Source organism: Lynx canadensis, chromosome D1 (genome assembly GCF_007474595.2).
Source record: "Lynx canadensis isolate LIC74 chromosome D1, mLynCan4.pri.v2, whole genome shotgun sequence".
NCBI classification, from domain to species: Eukaryota; Metazoa; Chordata; class Mammalia; order Carnivora; family Felidae; genus Lynx; species Lynx canadensis.
Genome location: NC_044312.2, coordinates 75,727,766 through 75,750,989, shown reverse-complemented (window position 1 = coordinate 75,750,989; position 23,224 = coordinate 75,727,766). Strand labels below are relative to the sequence as shown.

The 23,224-nt window shown below is 47.5% G+C and overlaps 1 protein-coding gene across 6 annotated transcripts in view; it reads right to left on the bottom strand.

Moving 5' to 3' along the window:
• Positions 1 to 23,224, bottom strand: part of NAV2 (neuron navigator 2) — a 397,314-nt gene that overhangs the window by 153,821 nt on the left and 220,269 nt on the right. For all 6 annotated transcript variants that reach the window (XM_030331653.1, XM_030331654.1, XM_030331655.1 and 3 more), the window contains 4 exons: positions 16,507 to 17,608; positions 11,361 to 11,473; positions 6,184 to 6,292; positions 3,888 to 4,277 (listed from right to left, as the gene is read on the bottom strand). In XM_030331653.1, coding sequence (XP_030187513.1) covers positions 3,888 to 4,277; positions 6,184 to 6,292; positions 11,361 to 11,473; positions 16,507 to 17,608 — 1,714 coding nt within the window. The remainder of the gene's footprint in view (positions 1 to 3,887; positions 4,278 to 6,183; positions 6,293 to 11,360; positions 11,474 to 16,506; positions 17,609 to 23,224) is intronic.

Below are 23,224 nucleotides of genomic sequence, written 5' to 3'. Positions count from 1 at the left end.
CCAAGCTTTACACATACAGGACACATAGTCTTTGGTAATGAATAGCAGGTAACCCAGAACAGTGGGGACCGTGGGGCATGTGAGGTGGGCTGTGGCCGGGGCTAAGGAAGGGAGGGCGGCTGACGAAAAGACCATAAAGAGCTTCCCACATTCAGTTGAGATCTGTTCCTACAAGAAATGGGAAGTCATCAAAGGTTCTTGCAAAAGGAACATGATACAACTGAGTGCCTCCTCTGAAAGGAAAAAAAAAAAAATCATCTTTCCAAACATATGGACGCTAAGCCGGTCCCTTTAATTTTATTCTATACCATATGGCACTTTGAATTTTTAGAAGATCAGTAAATGGATTGACTTTACAGATCAAAACTTAGTAAGAAACATCTTCGTCTGTTATTTTAATTTCTCTTCCATGAAGTACAGCCAAAGCCCAATTTATCAATCTAATAAAAGGAAGTGGTGAGGTCAGGTGACAACCATAAAGTTCTTTGTCACGCCTGGTGCATACTAAGTGCGATAGAAGAGTTTAATAAATACACACTCATAAAGACAAAAGGCATTTGCTATTAGGTTCTTAGCAAAACTCAATGGAAACAGAGTAATTTCAGCCCCACCTTAGGGAGAATTGAATGATACACACAGGTGCATGTGCATACATATCCAGTGGAGACAATGAACTAGAGATAGCAAAAAACAGCTGCTAGACCAAGCTGGGGGGTACAGTGTGTCATTTTAAACCCCAAGGTCATGGGTTTTCAGAAACCAAGCTTAGTTCCACATCAGGCATTCTAAATAAACTTGGTGTAAACTTTTACAAAAACTTTAAGAGCCTCCACACGGATTTATATATTACTCACACATCAAGGCCGCTCCCACTAAGCCAAACAAACATCTGGATGGACACTTTAATCATCTCACTGTTTTCAAGTGTCTGGATGTTTGAGGTTGATAAGACATCTAGATCCTGTCTGAAACCCTGTGTCTTCATCAGATATTTGCCATTAACCAGATACAACCTCAAAGAGAACTATCTAATTGTAGAGGGGTAAAGACCTTATTAACTGTAGTGCTGCAAGGCTTAGGGGCGTTAAATGTTGTACTAACGTCACAGAGCTTGCAAGGGGGCCGAGCAGGGTTCCAGCTCAGGCTCACGACTCAGTCTGTTTTCTTTCCACTACATCCACTGCTTCAGCAAGGACTTACTTAGCAGATTCCAAAGCATGGAAGAATAGCTCAGTCCTTCAACACCTACACATAGTCATGTGTATAAGGGGAAAAAGAAAAGAGTACAAAGAACCTTAAACCTGCCTTGAACTCAGCATATGAAGGCAAACAGGTAATTTGGCCTCAAAACAGAAAACTCAACACGCGTTTCCATAGAGCGGAGTCTTACTTAACTCGTGTTCCAGAGCATTAGATGCCATCTGGGCTTCCCTCTCCTCATTTTGAAGGTAAAGTTCTGCATTAAAAGAAATGGGGAAGGAAACCAGACCAGAGTTCTCCAGTGTCAATAATTGGGTGGTTTGCTTACATTTCCGCACTTTTATCTGCACTTGCTCTGAGCATATCTCACTTGCTAAAAATGTAAGCTTTCCCGAAGCAGGAACTGAAATGTAAACATTTGTGCTACTTAGCAGCGATAAAGGTTATGGTTGAAGAGCTAAAAATCTAGGACCATCTCACTGGGACAGCACTCAGGTTCAGTGGAGAGTGTTCCAATGACGCCACCTTGTGGAAACTGTAAACGCTACCTCAAATCAGACACTGACCGTCTACTGAGGATTAAAAGACTAGCTTGACAATAAAATTAACTAATAGAGGACACACGCACAAAAAATCTCAGAATCACTAAAAAATATTTTCGTAGCATATTCCAGTGGGAATTGGTAATGATAATCTTGAGGCCACACTGGACACCAAAAGTCTTCTAAATAATAATAAAAAGGTTAAATTACAGGCAATTTTAGTAATAGGTATATGTGATTGTTTTTCGTGCTTATGGAAAACTAGCAACATATGATTATGCTCTTGGTTAACCAGATTTTACTAGTCCATTAGTGTTCCCAGCCATTCTGGAAAGCAGAAATTTGTCCCACTGTAAGGGTTTGGTGGCTCCTGTCTTCCAAGATTTTGCTCACCAAGATGGTTCTAAAAGGGACGGGCAGAAAGCCAAAGCACGTCTATAGCTGAGGTTTTCATGAAATGAAAGAACATTTCTACTAAGACAAGTAAAACTGAGCAAAAGTAAATTAATTTTGAAATAAACTCCAGTAGTTGTGCTATTTTAGTGTAGTGATAAAATGTTGGACAGGATGGTTTAATAACAGGCTCAGGTTCTGAAGCCACAAACCCTGGGCTCTGTCTCCTCATCACTTTGAGACCTTAGTCAAGTTCTTTAACCTTCCTACTCATTCATAAAAATGGGGATTATGATATCACCTACTTGCCGTGACACAGAACAAGATAACGTATATGAAGCACAGTGCTCGGCACGTAGTGGGAACATTAGCTATTATTAAAATTATTTAAATACTGACTCACCCAAGGGGGTCTTGATCACTCTGTTCATGGAAATGAGCAGGATGATTATTATGACTGGTTTTTTTTGTTTGTTTGTTTTAATGAGAAAGCGAGCAAGAGACAGAGAGAGAGAGACAGGGTGAGAACAGGGGAGGGGCAGAGAGAAAGAGAGGGAGACACAGAATTCTAAGAAGGCTCCAGGCTCCGAGCTGTCAGCACAGAGCCCAAGGCAGGACTCGAACCCACGGGGTGCAAGATCATGACCTGAGCCAAAGTCGGATGCTTAACCGACTGAGCCATCCAGGTGCCCCACTCCTGATTTCTATTAGCTGCAATTCTGACTGCTAATTTTGGGAGAGGAGGAAAAGATCTTGGAGAGTTTGTGCACAAGTTCTCAAATGAAGAAGTCTCAGGCAAGTGAAATAAACAGGGGCTCCTTCAGTTTTCACAGAGATCTGGGAGTGAAGTTAATATCAGGAAGCCTTGCCTCGTGCCATACGTGGCCACAGGGCAACTTAGACATCATCCCACCGCTCACTTTAAGTTCCCATGTGAACAAATGGAGAAACAGGGTGGCTGGGTTTTTTCCTTCATCTCTCAATCCACACATTCATGAAGTCAGCCATATTTATGATATAAGTTTCTGTATGTACCACGTATGGGGGATAAGGCGGCGAATAGGCCAGACGATGTCCCTCCTTCATGGTGCTTTATTGTGGCAAGCAGGAGGGGGCAGGGGGACAAGAAAATATAAACATGTCGTCAGGATAATTTCCAATAGGGACAAGCTTTCGGGGGAGCATAAGATGGCGATGGAGATGATCAGGGCACGGGGCAGGCCACATAACTACTTCAAGCTGAGTAGTCGATGAGGGTTCCTCCAAAGAGCTGCTGGCCGAGGATCACAGGAACCGAATCCAGGTGGAGAGCCCACAGCCCATGAGGCAGGAAGAAGCTTGATGAGAATGAGGAAGAGAAGGAAGCCAGGAAGCAGAGGAAGCAAGACGGATGGAGAAGGAGGACCTCTAAGAAGGCGACGGCCAAACTAAGGAGTCTGGATTCCATCTTAGGCGCGAGTCTTGGTTTAAAGGACCAACACGATCAGTCTGTTGCCAAGTGTCACTCCGGCCGCTGGTGGAACCTTGCTAGACCTCCCCTAGCAAGTTACTGGCTAAGTCTGGACTGGGGGCTCAGGTCTGGTGACTGTCAGCTCAGAAAGTTCCCCTCACACCACACCACCTTTGACAGGGACAGCAGAGTGCAGGAGACAGTCTGATCTCAGAGAACTTACACAAAGCCCCACCAGAGAGAAACCAGCTGCCAAGCCTTCTCCCGCTCTGTGGAGAGAGAGAGAAGCCCCAGGGACTCACCCGCTTGTGATGTCATCAGTCCGGATGTTCTTGCTCAGAACGTCCCCGTCACTCATGTAGCCGGGGGCGTCCATGCTGATGCCTTCCAGGTCCATCTCGTCTCCTGCCTTGTCTGAGACGTCCACGTGGCAGACGCTGCTTCCCCTGGAGGCCAGCTGCCTCCTCAGAGGGGCAGAGTACACGTAGCGGCCCGACTCGGTGTTGATGAACCGGCTGGCGTTGGCTCGAGGCGGGTACCCGTTGCCCATAGAGGGGGCATCTCCCGCTTGGAGCCGGGGGCTGGACTGGCCGAGTCTCCAGGACAGAGGAGTGGGTCTGCCTGTCAGGCTGAGGATACTGCGCCCACTTATCTCCGTGGTGACGTTGGTGTCAAATGTGGTTTCCAATGTGCTGAAAACATAAAAGCGGCCTTGGCTTAGAACCTCATTAACTCAGGATCCTTTGTAGCTTTTTTTTTTTTTTTTTTTAGAATTATGTAATTTTTTTTTAGAACTACAAAATACTTCCCATACATGAAATAGGATCAAGCAATAGCCACCAATGCACTACCCACTGTATTTCCTGTTAAAAATGAGAAGACGAAGCTGTACGTGAATAGAATACTCTGAGAAGCCCAGCAGAGACCTTCCCCCTAAAACATGGTACCAGATCCCCACTTACCCCTGACTTCAATGAAATGATCTTAACTACTGGACTCTTCTTTCCAACCCAAGAAAGGAAAAATGCCAAAATGACAGGGAGGGGGCATAACATATCCTCTGACCCACACATTCCAGGATGCTGTGTGACAGCTCCCCTTTTCCACTCCCGAGCTCCCAGTGTCACCTGTCACGTGCTCAGCTCCCTCTACACCAAGCAGGTGGGGAGAGCCCTGATTTTGTAACTCTAAGCTCTATTTCCCCCACACCTTTGCTTCTCCCACATCTCGTCCAAAAGGACAACTAAATTTCAGGGGCAAGAGGCTGGGAGAGTGGTAATTACCCAGGTTTAAGGTCCATAATAAATTAAGTTACAAGGATCTGACTCTGCCAGGAGACTGAGTGCATCCCTGGCCATTAGAAAGACTCTTACATCACTCTCCAGCCCTGCAGATCTTGTGGTACAAGCAGGCTGGTTAATGTACCTCTGCAGAGAGCATGGGGTCTCCCAACTGAGCTGAGAGAGCCTTCCCTGAAGAAAAGCCATCAAAGGTCTCCCCGCTGTCATCGTGACTGTCCTAGCCCAAACCAAGAAAGCCACCAAACTGCCACAACCCCCAGCAAGTCAGTTTCGGTGATTAAGGTGGAAAGAGGGATGTTTCATACTTGATCACGGCGTCACGGGGTCTAGCAGCTGGCTCCATGCCATCAAATACGTAAAGGTTTGGCAAGGGGGCACCACGCTACAACCCGTCAAGTTTACTGTCCTCGGGAAGAACCAGTTTGGTGCCTCAACTATTTCTGTTTCCCTTTCATCCTAGAAGCGGCCTTACTACCCTCATACTGGGGACCCCTAAGGTTCAGGCTCCTGTCTCATTTAAGATAGAACCCACAGCGCTCAGCCCCGTTCTGCCAAAGCTGCCGGGAGTTGGGGAAGCCCTGCTGTCCCTGTGCTATGTTCATTTATCAAAGAAACTGAAATTGGAGAAGCAAGGGAGACTCCCTGGGAGTTACTGGGGTAACTAGCACTTTGCCTTCATCATCAAGGACAAAGGCAAACCGTCAACTTTGGTTCTGCCAAAATCCACGAAGGGGGTCAGGGGGTTGCAACCTCTTTGACTTCACGCTCAACAATGAAAACAACCTGATGCATGTTTCCAATGTAATCCTAGATCTCATCCAACGCAATCACAGTTTAAGCACGATCATAAGTTTTTATAAATATTTCCTTACGTGTTTTATACGCAGGCATGACTAACAACATTACAGAGCATTGTGTATCAGAAGACTGGGTAGGAATTCAAGTTATTCACTTTATCACGCAGGTCAAATATAGTTCACCTGCTCATTTTAACAGCACAATACAGGCTTCGAAAATGCAAGTCAGGTGAAATTTAAATGGAACTGGTCCACAATATCCACTGACAAATGGATTTAGCGACCTTCTGCTTTGGGGAGGAACCAGTCTATACTGATTTTTGCCCCTGACATTTCTCTTCTGCACATTGTATGGCCTGCTCTGTGAATTCCAGCACATTTGGGGATCAAAATTATTCATTCCATTATTAACCAAGTCGCATTGCTGGTGGCATGAACAAACATAGGAGAAGCTGCATGAAAATCAAGTCGCCCGTGATTCAGTGAAGACATTCATTCACCTGTGTGTGACCTGAGTTCCCCGTAAACTAGACATGGTCTCCTCCAAGTTCTGCCGCAGGTCAGCGATGTTCTTCACTGTTCGCAGCCGTCGAGCTTCAGGGTCTTCCCCTGGAAAGATGAGGGGTAAGACTTTTAATCCTCTGATAGATCGTGAGCTCCACGGAACACGCCATGTTCGATGCTCAGGGCCTGGCTCACTGTGGGCGCTTAAGGATTTGAGAACAAATGGATGGATGGACACCCAAAGGAAGTCGCTAAATCCAAGGAGAGAAGTCTTTCTTTTCCCTCCAGGTCCCTTCTGAAACAGGTAAAGTCTACCTTGCAGGAGAAGCAAAGCACCTGGCCTGAAGGGCAAACACATTTACAAACTGTCTCCAATAAAGACAAACCCAGGTTAGGTCTAAGCACCTCCCACCAATCATTTTCTGCCCGTGCAGAAGTGGGTGAAGCATTTTATTTTCTCACCCATTGGTGGTAACACTCTGCTTTCTACCAGCCCTATTTGGTAAACACAACTTGCAGTGCCTAAAAGAGCTTCACTTATTAATCACAAATATTTCTACAGAGAGAGGTTTGCCTCTTTCTGTTGGATTTTTATGTCATCTCAAATTCCGGTCCTTCCAACTCACTGGCTGTGTGACCGTGGGGAAGGTGCTGACCTTCTCTATCGCTCAGATTCCACAGTCCTCAAAAGAGGACAGTAACAGTACCGACGTAGGACAGCTGTAAACAGGATAGGGCCTGGAGATTCCTGAGCACAGCATCCACCTCAGGCACTAAGTCATGCCAGCTGGTGCTGCAGAGCAGGAAGCCATCAAGAGGACCGAGGGTTTCTCTTCGGGGGATGAAACTTCCATTCTCTGGGCAAGATTTCCCACAGAACACCCGGCCAGTCAGAGGTCAAGCTGGCATAAGGGTACCAGCAGAAACGGGCCCTACACAAGCTAGGAAGCCACATGCCCTCCAGAGAAGCCTTGCTCTGGGTTCTCTGGCTCTTCTGCTTCGTGTGGGCTTACATGGGGCAGAGGAGATGGGGAATAATGACAAGAATGATGGAAGGAAGCAAACATCTGTCCCTCAGAGTAATTCCAGGGAAGGCTGAGAAGCCTGCCGAAGAACCACAATCGAGGCTCCTTAAAAGCCTATGACTATCTCAAGCTTTGAGCCACATTTTTAAGGACATCTCCGCATAGAACTGGTACACATGGGCGGGCAGCAGTGAGTGGAATTGACATCAAGCACTACATAGAACTCCCAGCAGCTGTCATTAATAAGGGAACAGGCAGCTAACGGGGCACCTGGGTGGCTCAGTCAGTTGGGCGTCAGACTTCAGCTCAGGTCATGATATCGCAGTTCACGGGTTCGAGCCCCGCATCGGGCTCTGTGCGGACAGCTCAGAGCCTGGAGCCTGCTTCAGATTCTGTGTCTCCCTCTCTCTCTGTCCCTCCCTCGTTCACACTATGTCTCTGTCTCCTAACAATAAATAAACATTAAAAATAATTTAAATAAGGGAACAGGCAGCTAAGAAATGTTATGGAACTGACTTTCTTTCTGAGGCAGAAAAGCTTCTATAGTTGTTCTTGACACGGTAGTGCCTGGAGACCGGGAGATGGACTGAATGACACATGTGTGATTTTATGGAGGAAATTTGCTCTAGCAAACTCTCTGGTCCTTGAAAATACCAAGTGTTTCCAATTTTCTCCTCCTTTTGAACCAAGAGAAAGTTGGAAGGCATTTTTCTCTTATCTGAACAGTGGTCCAGGCTTGCATTTCCCACCCAATTCTTTAAACATACATATACATGTGTGTTTTCAAACAAAAGCAGTGATGAAAGTTTACTTCCCTTCCTGCATGGCACTGGAAGAATGTAACTACATCTATCTCCTGGCCTATCCAGTATCTTTTGCTGTCACTTTGGCCATATTCTATCATAAGAAGGCCAAAAAGGTACTGATCCTTGGGACAGCTCTAGGCCCTGCAGTAAACATTGATCAAAGCTAAACCTAGGGGCGCCTGGGTGGCTCAGTCGGTTAAGCATCCGACTCTTTATGTCAGCTCAGGTCATGATCTCACAGTCTGTGCGATCGAGCCCCTCATCAGGATTCGCTCTCTCTCTCTCTCTGTCCCTCTCCCATGCACATATGTGCACTCTCTCTCTCTCTCAAAAATAAACAAACTTAAAATAAATTAATAATAAAGAAAGCTAAATCTAGGCACAAACTTCCCAATTAGTTAACTTAATCACCTATAAAAGCATCATAATTGTACCTATTTTCCCATGTCTCTCCTAATTGGCATGTTCACCTGTAAACTCTCCTTTAGAAATTCAAAAGACCTTTGAGATGGGAAGGTATCTCACCCTTACTCTTAGTAACTCTCACACAAATCTGCAGTTGCCCGAGAGATATTTATTGTCCAAAAATGTTTGGTCAGTGTAGGGCTGAAAGAAAAAGCACAGACTGCCTGCATTTCGACAAAGGTTTGAACTCTGGCGATGCTATCTATTAGCCGCTTGACTTCGGAGTGAGTCATTTGATCCTTTCTGAATGTCATCTGTCAAATGGGGATAAAAACCTTCCCTGAAAGGGGCAGTAGGAGGATCGCATGAGATGCTTATGATACGCCTGGCACAAAATGAGGGCTTGCTGAATTCGAGTTTCCTGTTTCCCTTGTTGGGGCATGCGGCTTTGTGCTGGGAAACGCCTGCAACCCCCCAGCCCCAGCCCAGAGCACGACACATACCAGATTCCAAGAGCAGCGCAGAAGCGCAAACTAGGACCCACCCACCTTGCTCAGGTGATCACATTCTCAATTGCCATTTCTGTCTCCTCAGAGGCTGCACGATGTGAGCAAGGATGTGCACCAGCTCACAGCCTGAGCAGAATGAACACACAACTATGCTCCGGTGGAAATGGAGGCCCCTTCTGCTCGCGTACAGAGGTCTTAAGGTATTCCCTGTCCCTCTGCAGCTCTTCTGTATTCACAAGGTCAGCCCTCCCTTGGGTGACCGGCCACGATGGACAGAACACCACACTGTGACCCAACAGGGCTGACCTTGGAGGACGTCAGGGTGTTACAAGAGGAACGTGGAGGGAGCCCGGGATTTTCCCTTGGAGGGAGGAGGCTCAAGGGAGAAGCTGTTGTACGACAAAGAATGGAAATTAGCTGTGGGCTGTAAGAGGATGGATTATATCCAGTGACTAGAAACGAAAGAATAAAGAATTTCTGTTACCAGTGAAGGCCAACAAAAAAATGGAAGGGCTGCCTTACGAAGGAATAATTTCTTGTCACAAACATTCAAGCAGAGACTGAAAGACAATTTGTCAGTGAAGGACAGAAGGGATTCGTGGACTGGATAATCAACAGGTGTGTGTGCTCCCTTCTGACTCTATGATCCAAGTTACAAGGTCTCAACTGTAATGTCATACAAATGACAAAGCACCATGGGAAAACCCACCTAGTTCGCCACCTGAAGAGGGGCAGAACTAAGCAATCGGTCAGTGTCATAAATGTCCATTTCTAAATATACCCGCTACTCATTGTCACTTCAAGGGATCAGCTGTGGATAGGTTAATTCGACCTTATACTACTATCCGTTGTGTCCATAAAATGATTCACAGCATAGTCACACATGTGATGTCTACTGCTTGAACGTAAAGACAAGTCACTCTAAGAAATTCCGCTTAGCAATTAAAAAAAAAAAAAAAAGGAAGGAGGGAAGGAAGGAAGAAAAAAGGGAGGGAAGTGTGATGTGGAATGTTCTCTGGCCGCTGCTTCTGCTTTTCAAATGTGAATTTTGCAGAGCCTCAGAGTCTGACATGAATCCACACGACTCCACGGGACACACATCTGATATATGCCGGGCTCTCGGAGCACTAGCCTGCCTCTTTTGATGTGTGCACATAAGAATACAGTCTGGAATGTGTGTGGAGACCTGAGTAGTCACTGAACGCCACACCCTTCTCGTAGCGGGCCCTTTTGCTGGGCTAGCCATGTCCTCATATGCAAGGAGGTACAAAGCTTGGAGGGAAGGAAGCACAAAATCAATCCCAAATGTGGGGTCCTGAACCACTGCAAGATGGATCACTTCTAAATGGCTTGAAAACTCTGCCTCATCACTGTGCCCGGCCAGCAGAACCAGAAGGAAATAGTTAAATAGCTCAGATCCTCTGAAATTAATACTCAGAGCTAATGGTGAGATGGGTATGATCCCCTCACGTGGGCTGCAGACCAACTCCACAGCTGTGATGTGGCTATTAAAACGGTGTGGTCGTGGATATTTAGCCTAATAAACGGACTTGAAACATGGATTCGATTTTTAAGCCAACCCTGGAAGTGGTAAGATATGCAAAGAATAACACAACCACTGCTAAATGTGTGGTTTACCACTCACTTCCCTGATTAGAAGTTGCTGGAACATAGGACACAGAAGTGGGGAACGGGGCAGACAGACAGAGGTGGTGATAAACCCCGAATGCAGCGCAGTAGGAATCCTGACTCATACGCTAACTTTTCTCCTTTGAGGATGTGACAGGTTTATAACCTTAATAAATCAATACCCGTGGAATTAACTACATGGCAACTGTGGATTTTATGTTTTCATGTAACATAATAGCCCTTTAATCATCATCATCTAGGTTAAACTTAAATAAAATTTAGATATGTTTATTTTTTTGGTCAAAAAAACATATTTTTTTTTTTACCAAATGTTTATTTTTGGTAAAAGAAGCATGCTGTGTTCTCCTTTCCAATTAATGCAGGATGACAAGAATGCATTTTCAATCAGTGCTTCCATACAGGAAAGGAAAAAAAAAAAAAAAGGCAAGATATGATAGTTCCAGATCTTGTTCGAAAGTGACTTTATCTGAAGAGTGATCAAGGAGATTCAAAGTTAAGTGTCAGAGCAGCCCAGGTCTGCTACATGAATGAAATGGAACATGTATTAAAACAGGATTTGCCAGTAAGCAAGAGATTTACTTATACTTCTGGGGACAAGGGAGTAGACTGTTCGAGAGAGGACAGGGAAGAAAGAGAAGACGGAAAACAAAAAATAACACTAGTAACTTTGTTTAGGTTATCCGTCAGTGCAATAGTAAGGCGACTCCAATCAGGCCGGGTGGTCATATGGGAGGTCTCATCGGCAGCAGACACAGACTTTCTGGGGCTCCATACTCACCAGTGAGCTCCTCCAGAGCAGGCTGTCCACTCTTAGTGTAGTGGGTGGGTTCCATGCTCACGCCCGCGGAGCTGGATTCAGCAGTAACATTCCCTTCGGTGTCTGTCTGGGACCTTCACACACAAACCAAAGCAGACACACTTGTCACGAGCAGTAGCTACCACATCTGGACCACTGTGGTCTGACCACAGCACACGCCATCACCCCCTTCAACGAGACGCTTTAGAACAGAGCAGACCAGCAGACTGACTCTAAATAATTCATCAGCACACGTGGAGCAATGTCCTAGAAACGGAGAGAGCCAGTGAACTGTAAAAGATGAAATATTCGTTGCCCAAACAGAGGGTCTGCAATCCCTCACTGGGGAATGCTTCTCCAAATCCCTATCAGGGAGCTAGGTCTGGCCAGAAAAAGGCTGGAGAGTACTGAGTGGTTTGGATCACTTAACCTCCGCCAAAGAGCAACTTCTAAGTACTCAGCAATACCAGAAAGTCAAGCATAAAGATGACTCCACTGACAGCCCCGTGGCCCTCCCCAAATCCTCCTGTCATGGCTCTCTCTGGAAAGGTGACTACAAAACCGGTCAGGAGTGGGTGCCAAGCAGGTGTGTTGGCCCTCTACGTCTCGGATTCAGAGCTCAGATCTTCGGAGATGAAAGGTCTCATCGATCATTATTTCAACACTTTGAAATCTGTACTTCCCCAAACCTTCTCTGTGCCTTTATTTGTCCAGCAAATCAAGGCCACTGCTTCATGCAATGCGTTCTTGCCACAACTACCTCGGCTGACCTAGGCGTGGCGTGCAAATGTGTAATTACACTCAGATGCGTAACCCTGGGTGTAGCGTTATTAATTCATTAGCGTCCTGAACTCATTCACCCAGACTTCACTCTCCATGAAAAAAGTGTTTGCCAGGAACGTGGACTGTCTTAAACGTGGGGGATGTACTGAGAAACCTCAAGTCACCCATCCTTCCCCACCTTCGCCCTCCTAATGAAGCCGTCAATTCCAAATTCCTGCAGTCCCCACCCCTTGAGGATTTTTGGATTCGTGTTGCTCCTTTTGACCCACTGGCCGGAGTCCAGGCTTTCATCATCTCTGACCTATAAGCACTTTGTAAACACTGCTTCCAGCCTGGAGGTTGCAAACGGCAGCCAGGTGTCGGAACCAGCCCGTAGATTCTTATTGGTCTGTGTAGTATTTTGAAGCTTTTTGAATTCATTTCAACGTTTTAAAATTGGGAGATTTCACAAGAAATATCTGGATTTCTGCCTCGTCCGTTTCTCCACTTGCAGTGAAAACAAGAAAGTCTACATGGACTTTCTTGCAGGGCGCCACCTGCTGGTGCCAAGTGGTGGCTGCTCCCTCTAGACAGTCTAGCACTCCCTCTGCCACGGTCCCATTACCCCTGGCCACTCATTTCTATTACCTTTTGGGTTGGAATCAGGCATCTGAGTCTGTGGCCTCTATTCTAGACTGTCTGTAGGTCCAGTCTACTCCCCACACCATCCTCCACTGGTTTTTGCGACACCGATACGATCACATCACCCTCTGATCAAAGGCCTCCGATGGTTTCCGTGGCCCATAGAGTAAGGTCTGACGTCCTAACTGTGGTAGACAACGCCCCACATGGGTATTCATTTCCAGCCCTGTCTTGTGCCACCCTGCCCTGTACACACAGCCCTGCCGTGTCTTCTTTTCCACCTGTGTCTTCATTCCTTAGAGCACACCATGCCCTTAAGGGTTTTGCCTTTGTAGTTAGTGTGACCTGTGCCTAAAGGCTCTTTTCCTCTTCATTCCTCTCTTGCTCCTAATCAGCCTTTAACACACAGTTCCCGTGTCATCTTGGCCGGGAAACCTTCCCTGACTCTGCTGGCTAAGCGCTCCACCTGTGCGTTTCTACAGCATTCTTATTCTCCTGATGCCGATGTATTACAATGCGAGCTAATTAATAAATCTTGCCTCAACTAGAGAGCTCTCTGAAAGCAAAGACTGGCTCTTTGACATGGACGTGTAAGAACTCAAGCTGTTCAACTTCACATGTAGAGCGGGCCCTTAAGCAGGGTGTACTGAATGTATCAACGAGAAATGTTTAAGTCTAGAAAGATGCTGGGTCCTAGAAGGAGCATTAGACTTGGAGTCTGAACATTTCGCTGGCTGCAGGTAGCCACGCACATGTGAGAAGTCACTTCACACCTCTGACCCTCAGGTCCCCCATGTGTACAGCAGGGCTAGCAACAGTGACCTCTCCTGGCTGCCACAAAAATCACGTGACAGGACTCAAGAAGCATTCAGTCAAGTGTGAAGTGATACATGTCTGTGTCACTTCTCAATATAATTCATTCAGTGTGATCCAAAAAGATGACTTATCTTTCTTTTATGCCTTGGTAACATCGCCAATGTTGACAGGTTCTGGGGAGGGGAAGACGGCAAGTTCTCTACAGTAAGTAGAGAGAATTTTAGAGCACAAGGGGAGTCTAACCCATTTAAAAAAAATCTTCTCATCTCATCTCATCTCATCTCATCTCATCTCATCTCATCTCATCTCATCTCCTTGCTCTATAGATGAAGACAATGAGGTTCAGGGAGCTGCACTGACTCAGAGAGCCATGACTGTTTGGCGCTTAAGAACTTGGCCCCTCTAGTTAGACTTGGGTTTAGACACTAGCTCTTCTAGCTATTAGCTCTGGACTTGGTGTGAGTTATTTAATCACTCAGAGCCTCAGTTTGCTCACCTATGGAACGGGGATCTCAAAAGTAGCGAGCTTGTGAAGTCTCGGGGATGATTCTATGGGCGAAGGCATGAAAAGCCTTAGCAGGGTCTCTGCACATATGTAGCATGTGCTCCATAGCTGTCCCCACAGGGAAGGGTCCCAGACCACCCAGGGATTTGTAAGCTAATAAAAGACAGAGCCCAGGCATCCTGACTCCCATCTTGGCTCACCTGAGAAGGAAAAGCACATCAGAGGGGCCAGAGGGACATCACACAGGGTGAACATGGACATTCAAGTACAGCTTGACAGATACGCATGACATTTTCTCATTTCTCGTATTTGTCAGACATTTGCTCTTTCGTTAAGAGTTTTCCTCTCACAGAGAAGCGTGAAATTTTAAAAGAGGTTAAATGTTTTACAATCTTTCAAATGATTCCAGAAAAAAAGAAAAAGGGAGTGAAATGGATGGTGTCCAAACACCATCATATATTTTAATTTCGAAAATGCAAATCAAGACTCTGGGAGCAGTAGCTTGAATATGTATTACCTCAAGACTATTAATGTTACTGGAATGATAAAAATTTCATGGGGAGCAATTCAGCTGCCTCCATGGTTCAGAGAACAACTGTATTAAAAGCCCTGCATGGAGACGAATGCTGAGTCATTATCTAAAAGCCCTGGCACTCTTCTCCAATGGTTAGCTGAGCTAATGACTGGATGTAATAAAAAGATGACCTTCTCCCAATTAAAAAGTCCGGGTGTGACCCCTGCTGAGGGGGAGGGTAAGCAGAAGAGAAAGAAGGAGGGATGGGACAAAGAGAAGCCTGGCCTTGCCTCACTGGCTGGACCTGCCTGGCTTTACTCTGAATCACTCAGGCCAGTCTTCCCACTCGCTGTTGGCAGGCATGGTAACAAAGCCTACGAGAACACAACTCAGGCAGGGAGAGAGGGGATGTCCATTTCGTCGGGGGGAACCATACAAACACAGGAAGCTGAAAGTATGGGCACGAGTCTGCATGCGAACAGGTGTGAAAATATATGTGTGCATATGCACACTAGCATTTTATATACGTATGTGAACTTGTGTCCATACTTGGACGTGGCTGTCAATGTACGTCCATGCCTACGGGCGTCCGGGTGTGTGTGTGTGTGTGTGTGTGTGCAGTGTATATGTATACATACTTAGGGAAGAAGCTGTAAAGTAAGTGCCTAGATAACGGCATTCACTCATCAGGCCCCTTTTGCTATGCAGAGGTATTAGTAACATTCTGCTGTGCAGAACGGCCAAATGTACTCCACGTCTCAAGTACAGGATTAGGCTGGGCACTGTGAGCAAAGCTCTGGGAGTCCCTTAAAGCACAGCTGCCATCTGCTGGAGAGGACTTGTCCACGTGGGCCAAGGACCACCCAGAGCCCATGTCCTCCATCCTGCAAAGGTGCGTGGTGCGGGCTGGGCAATGAGAGGCTCTCACAGGCCACAAGCACACAGAGCAAGCGGCACCTGGCTCCACGTGGTCTCCCGCAGTCCTATGGATGTGCCATTAGAGAGAGAGAGTGTGGGGGACAGATAATGGACAGAATGGAGTCAGACAAGCAAGCATCCAGGCTTGTCTCCTCAATATAACCTGATTCTTTTGTTCTTCTAGAACTGATCTCTCCCTGGGGCTCCTGGGTGGCTTAGTCAGTGAAGCATCCAACTCTTGATTTAAACTCAGGTCACGATCTCACGGTTCGTGAGTTCAAGCCTTGCATCAGTCTCCCCAATGCACTGTCAGTGCAAAGCCTGCTTGGGATTTTCTCTCTCTCTCTCTCTCTCTCTCTCTGCCCCTCCCTCCCCCAAAATAAACTTAAAAAAAAAAAAAAAAACTGATCCCTTCCTATCACTACCTTGCCCTTTCATGCTGCTCTCTTGAAGAAAGATTCTAGCAAGGACTGAAAAAATACTTAACACGTGCCATGTGTAAGCAGCCGTGAGGATCTGGAAGCTCAAGACGAACGCCTCTGTGAGAAGAGGTCTCACCCATTCAGCAAGGTGACGTCTGTGTTTCTCATTTTTTAAGGTACGTTCAGAAAACGTTAGGACCGATGTCGGGGCCGGTCACACTGAGTGATACCAAACCACACTTACCGCGTCTGCTCCTGAAACGCCCCTGGGTCCCCACGTGCCTGGCCAACTCCTCCTCATCCTGGGGTCAGCTCGAATTTTGCTTCCTCTCTTTAGCTTCCTCTCCCCCTCCCCCAAGCCGTGTTGTACTAGTTGCTCCCTCAAGCACACGTGTACGGCTCTACTGGGAGCTTATCGAGGCGTACGTTAGCTGTCAGCTTTCATGTTCCTGGAGGGCAGGCCGGGTTCCTGCCCTCAAAGACCTGGGACCTACCAGAAAGGCTCCTCTGCCCACGGCCCAGCAAGGGCGGACGGGCGGCCGCACCTACCTGTACAGGAAAGGCGCGACGGTGGCAGTGTTGGGATGGTTGTATTGCTGCTGGGGCTGAGGTAGCTGAACACTGACGGTATTGCTTCCTGTGGTCTGGGTGGTCCCGACGGACCCGCTGACGGTCTGGCTGCTGATGCTGTGGTTCAGGGTGGTCCCTCCAGGGCCTCTTCCTTCTGAGGACGCCAGGCTGGAGGAGGAACTGGAGTGTCTGCCATCCAGCTGGGGCTTCTGCTGGGGGAGCCCCGAGCTCGGCTTCCCACCCCGGCTCCGCTCCCCCTCCTTGGAAGGGGCAGGGGCACTTGGGGACTTCCCGGGCATGCTCTTCATTCCTGGTTTTGGTATTCCACTGTGGGAAGGGGCTGTGGCCTCCTTCTTGGCACTGTTGAGCTTCCCCCCCTTGGGGATGAAGCTGGCGATCTTGGAGGACTTTTTTGGCATCTCGGTCACCACCGCCCCGCTGGGGTCTTCTTTCGGCCCCTCTTTGAGGTCCGGCCTTTCTGTCACAGAGGCTCTCTTGGCGAGGTCCTTGCTTTTCTCCTTTTCCTTCTCCCGCTGTTGTTTCTCCTTTTCCTTCTCGTTGCCTTTCGGGGAACTCTTCTTGGTGGTCAGCGCCCGGCTAAAAGTTCTCTGGGCGATGCCCTTGAGGGCGATCTTGGGGCTGTTGGAAGCGGGACCCGTCGTGGACAGCGAGCGACTGGTGGCTTCCGTCTCTTCGCTCTCTTCAAAGCTGGGTAGAATCTCGAGCCGCTCACAGCTCGTGTCCCGCGACCCCGGGCCCTCGCCTGCCTTGGAACCCCCTTTGCTGTTGAAAAGCTTTAGTTTTTCCAGCATGGACCTCTGACTGTTGGGGGCTGGCTTCATGGCTTCGGGGCTGGGCCTGGGGGCCTCGGGCACGGGCTGCTTGACCGAGAGCATGGACGGCGTGGCACTGTGCTTCACGCTGACCGACTTGCTGCGCCAGGGCTTGGAGGCAGCACCGGGCTGGGGGATGGCCGAGGAGGCGCCGCTGTTAGCAGGGGAGGGGCTGCTGCCACTTTCCAGAGGAACAGGTGCATTTTCACTCATTCCGGGGTGGGAGGAGGCTGGGCTCGCCAATGGCTCTGCAGAGACAGGGAAGAGAAGGAAACCCGAATTACACCTATGGACCTGTGCTGACGGCCAGGGAGGGTGGGCCATGGTTCCACAGCTCATCACTCTCAACCCAAACACTCAGATAGCTCCACCACCCTCCCGTGCCTTACCCGTGGTTAAGTTGTTCTTTGTTTTTTTAATCTTTATTTATTTTGAGACAGAGACAGAGTCTGAGCAGGGGAGGAGCTGAGGGGAGGGAGACACAGAATCCGAAGCAGGCTCCAGGCCCTGGGCTGTCAGCACAAAGTCCGGCGTGGGGCTCGAGCTCACGAATCGTGAGATTGTGACCTGAGCCGAAGTCAGACGCTTAACTGACTGAGCCACCCAAGGCCCCCCCAACCCATGGTTAAGTTTTTTTTTTTAATTTTTTTTTTAATGTTTATTTATTTTTGAGACAGAGAGAGACAGAGCATGAACGGGGAAGGGTCAGAGAGAGGGAGACACAGAATCCAAAACAGGCTCCAGGCTCTGAGCTGTCAGCCCAGAGCCCGACGCGGGGCTCGAACTCACTGACTGCGAGATCATGACCTGAGCCGAAGTCGGCCGCTTAACCGACTGAGCCACCCAGGCGTTGTGGTTAAGTTTTTAAATCCCACCTTGACTTCCTCCTGCTCTCCATCACACACAGTTCACATTTCCCGTCCTATCCTGGTATCTGCTGTGCAAATGCACACTGATCTTAATATCAACATGTGCAAAGCACAATTAAGCATGCGTTTCTGGTAAAAAACCAAAAACCTACACCACGAAAGATGTAGGAAACACATACTGTTTTTGAATTATTCAACCCACAACCCAATTTCCCGGTTAATGCGAAATAATTGAAAATTAGCCGCCTTTAAGAAAATGTAGGAGAGACATTAAAACGGAACAAAAAAGAAAGAGAAACCAAGCATAATCTTTACAGAAGAATAATTACCCAAGGAAGTTGCTAAGTCCTATCAAAGCATAGACGCTTGTTCCTATGTTGACATTTTGAAAGCGGTACCAGCACGATTCAGGCAAGACTTAAAAAAGATTTTTTAGCTTAAGAGTATAAACTGCACATCAATTTACTGTAGGCATGAAAACACACAGGTTATCTGAAAGTCAAGGTCTCCCCTTTGGCGCTTAGGGTGTATTTCCCCAGCCAGACTCTCTTCTCAGAAACGCCTCAAGATATTTGCAAAGTGGAATCAGAATGATTCTAAGAAGGGCGGGTTCCAAGCTGGAGTTCTGCTGGCCAAGGCGGCCCGTACCACGGAAACGAGATCAGGGATGCCCTCCTCCACGAGCACTCAGAACCAAGCAGCTCTATCGCCCACACAGGGGCAGCTGTCAGACAGAAAGTGGCCGGGAAGGCATGTCACGGCTGAGCCCGGCGCCGTGCCACCCACACCCCACACAGCCCGGTGCACAGAACGGAGAGGATGCGGCCCTTCAGCCCCCGAAGAGCACGTCCGTGTCTGCAAAGTCACCACAACACGACTTACCTAGCGGCAGCCACTTTCTCCCACAACGGTTCCCTAGGAAAAATTCTCTGACCGGAGAGGCTGCCCTTCCAATTGTCACAAGTGTTTTCAGTTAAACTGCTCATGTTTCTAATTAACTTTTGTCATCCGCAACTGCTCCAGTGCCCAGAAGCCTGGCGGGATTAACGGCTGCTTCTTCTGCCCATTTTTTTTTTTTTTTAATACCTATGTTCCGCTGCCTTCTAGCAACAGAGTAAACTGTGTATAGAGCGGCTTTTTATGATTTAAAAGTCAACGGCCGCCAAAGCCGAGTGCAGGCAGCCCCTGTGTGGGACATGAGCACCGAGCCGGGAGAACTCCCGACAGAGGAACGGCTTTCCTCCACTCACTCCCAGCTGCTCCGGGAAGCCACAGCTCCAGGGTGATCCAAAGCAGACCTCCCAATGTTTTAAAACACATACATCTTCCTGACTTACTGGGGATTTGGGTTTGGAGCGGGGGGTGCTGCACAATCCTCCCTAACAAAACTCACGAGGCGTTGTTGGATCTTTTCCTGGGGAGAGCTGGAGACCGGCTTGCAAACAGGCTCGGGAACCCACCCACACTGCCGGCCTTTCAGAGGGTCTCCAGCAGCCTGACGCTGCTTATGGAGGGTCTCCTGGTATCAGGAGGTACGGAGCTAGGCACATTGTGAAGAGGGGCTCACTATCCCCCTTTTATGAGTGAGGAAACCGCGGCTCATGGGAGTGCTAGTAACGGACCCTAAACCACAGAGCTAGGCATGGACATAGCTGCGACTTGAACCCAGGTCTCCTGATACAGTGCTCTTGGGACTGTATCACAGCTACCTCCTTTGGTGAAGGATATATTTAAACAAGAGGCACTTAAATGGTAGGAGTGCTTTTTAGGCATCAACTTTTCTGTTGCTAAGGTATGTTCATGCCATCCTTTTTGGGGCACAGCCCAGCCTCTGGAAAGGAGGCAGCCTATAGTGCAGAGGCTGGCTCTCTGCAGTAAATACTGGTGACCTCCAATCCCGAGTTCCACTTCTCATAAGGCAACTGTCTTTCCCTTAACCTGGGTTCAGATCTGAGGCAAAAGTATTCATTTGTTCACTCAATATATTCATTCATGTCAATATTCGCTCATTCAATGTGTATGTCAGACGCTGTTCTAGGCACCTGGGATACATCAATGCAAAACAAAATCCCTGCCTTCTTAGAATTTACAGTCCAGCAGGGGAACGGATAACTAACATGGCTGATAAATTTTATCATTTGTTAGAAAATAAGAGCTAAAGAAAAGGGGGTCTTTGGGGCAGGTTGTAACAATATCCTCACAAGAACTGCATCATATTCAGAGGTGTGCCCCTCTTTCCTAAAGAAGTCTTAGGCACATTCCACTGAGTGTAAGTGCACAGATCAGTAGGACTTCTCTGCTCCCACACATTCCTTAGAACCTCAAGAGAGCTTGCTTGCAATGGTTTGACAAATGCTCCTACCTAGCAGGTCTGTGTATTTCTAACACTAACAAACACAGGTAGAAATCAACCAACAACTGACTAGCCAAGGACTAACCCAGAGTGAAACAGACACCGGGCTCATCTAAGTGAAATGGGCAGACTAAGCTAAAGATGTTGTCTCCTTCAGATCCAAGGTGCCAGGCCAGGGGCGGGGGAAAGAGGGAGGCTGAGGAAGGGCTCGCACGATGTAGGTAGGACGCATACCACGCTGGGCCAAAACAGCTCGCTCCCAGAAACTTCCACGTGTCTTTTAAACCCCTGCTCGGGGCGCCTGGGTGGCGCAGTCGGTTAAGCGTCCGACTTCAGCCAGGTCACGATCTCACGGTCCGTGAGTTCGAGCCCCGCGTCAGGCTCTGGGCTGATGGCTCGGAGCCTGGAGCCTGTTTCCGATTCTGTGTCTCCCTCTCTCTCTACCCCTCCCCCGTTCATGCTCTGTCTCTCTCTGTCCCAAAAATAAATAAACGTTGAAAAAAAAAAAATTTAAACCCCTGCTCAAATGCCTTCCGTGTCACGCCGAGACCTTCAGGCTGACTGACCCACTTGGTTGGCGTCACATGGCATTTTCCGAGGACTTTGCTCATATCTCCCCATAAAAGGATTTTAGAGGGCCACCTACATATTCTAGCCACTGGGAATACAGAGGAATACAAAATAAGGTCTACCCACTAGGAACTCACTGTCCAAAGAGGCAACAGGCCTCAAGCAGAGCAGAGAACGATGTAAAGGACTACAGAGGGCTGTGTAGGGTACCATGATACCTAAGGGTTGGGATCCATTAACTCTCCCATTTGGGAAACCTTCACAGAGCCAATGACCTCTGACTTGTCACACCATGTTTCTGCTCTAGGTTGGCTGGCTAGCCCACTGGTCCACACTCCCTGACTCATCTTTGTGTCCGACAGCCTGCCAGAGCATAGGAAACCCTTGGTATGTGGCTATCAGATTGGAGGTTGGTAGTTTTGACTTTTGCAATTCACAGTTAAGGCAACAGAGCCACAGCCTTCTGATGAGTCATGAGTCAAAAGTTTTTAGCCTAAACTCCCGGCAAAACCAAAAAACACTATCAGGACTCGGAGCTCCAGAATTTCCACTTAGCATGTGGCGTGGGCTCCTCTGGTTATGGAATCATGGGGACATTTCAAGGCTATTCACTGCAGCTGTTAACTGTAGAGATGATCTGAATTTGGTTTCTAGAACACGAGTTTCCTGAGTAGGGCTGCAGGGCACCAGATCACCTGAGGATAAGACAATCTATACTTTGCACTTATGTCATGGCTAGAAATCCCCTTAATAGTGAAGGGGGCTCCAGGTCACGAGTGGTTTTGCCATGTTCCCATCATTCTGAAGGTTTCACAGCAGTGGCCTTGGCTGTTTAGGGCCTGTTCTTCTTTCTTTGGAAAACAGCCATTCCTAATGCCGGGATTTTATGATTCCCAGCATGAGACTGTCCTGACCATGCTTCTGAGACAGTGAAGTAAATATGAGAGAGATATGGGTAGGTGAGTGAAGCTTTAAGCTTTGTTACCAACCAACAGTGTGACCCACGATGTGACATTTTGCCCCTCTGGGCCTCAGTTGCCCCATTTGTAAGAAGGATGAGCCGTTTCTCTAGAGTCTTTTCCACTCTGCTTCCATTCAAATCTCAGTGAGTCTCCGAGAGGCCCAGTGAGGCTGAGGCCAGAGAATGCAGCCCTCAGTTCTATCATTACTCTGTGCTGTGGCATACAGGTGTTTACCTTCAAACATTCTCCCTCCACAGCTCTCTTAGGATGTTTACTAGTAGACATCAGTGAAAACTGGCTGGGTCAAGGGACAGTCAGCCTTGAATGAGGGACTTGTGAATTCAGAAATTCTGGTATCCTATGAAAACAAGCCTGGGGAAGGGAAGGTGGGGAGAGGTCTATAAAATTAAGAGCACTTCGCTCCCTAATGAGGAACAGCTCTAGTTTCGGCTCTCATGTATACACACCTCTGTTAGAGTAAAGGAATCTAATAGGGAGGAAAGAGAAAAACATAAAAGAACGTTCTGAACATCAGTATTTCTCTGGCAATTAATGGTATGCGGGCCACTGTAGTAGGTGAGCCTATTTTCAATGGCACATGGATGAGTATTTTTATATTTTAAAAGTCATATATTTATTTTATTGCAATAGAACAGATAACTAGCCCATATATAAATGAACAGTTTCATGATTATTAGACATACATTTAAAACTGGAGCCGATTTAAGGAAAACAAGAAACAAAAACACACAGATTTGGTTCACAGATTTGGCAAAACTCACACAGGTCTGTGGAAGACTGAAGCTGGGGAGACACTTCTCCATTAAATCAAGAAATGCTTATTTTATATATAAAATCTGTAATAAATATTTTATAAATACCTACCTGTGTTAAGTCCACGCTTTTGGAAAACATAATCAACAAAACAGAAATCAAACCAGAAGGCCCAAATAAGGACGAGGTTTAAAGCTAACCTGAAATGGCCACCTTTTAGAGTTTTATTTCTTTGTGTGTATTCGTTTAGAGAATTTTGCTGAGAGTGGCTAGCCTAGCACTGGCACCATGACCAGGCCTTGTTTAGCCAAAGACCATTTAAAAACTAACGGCTTT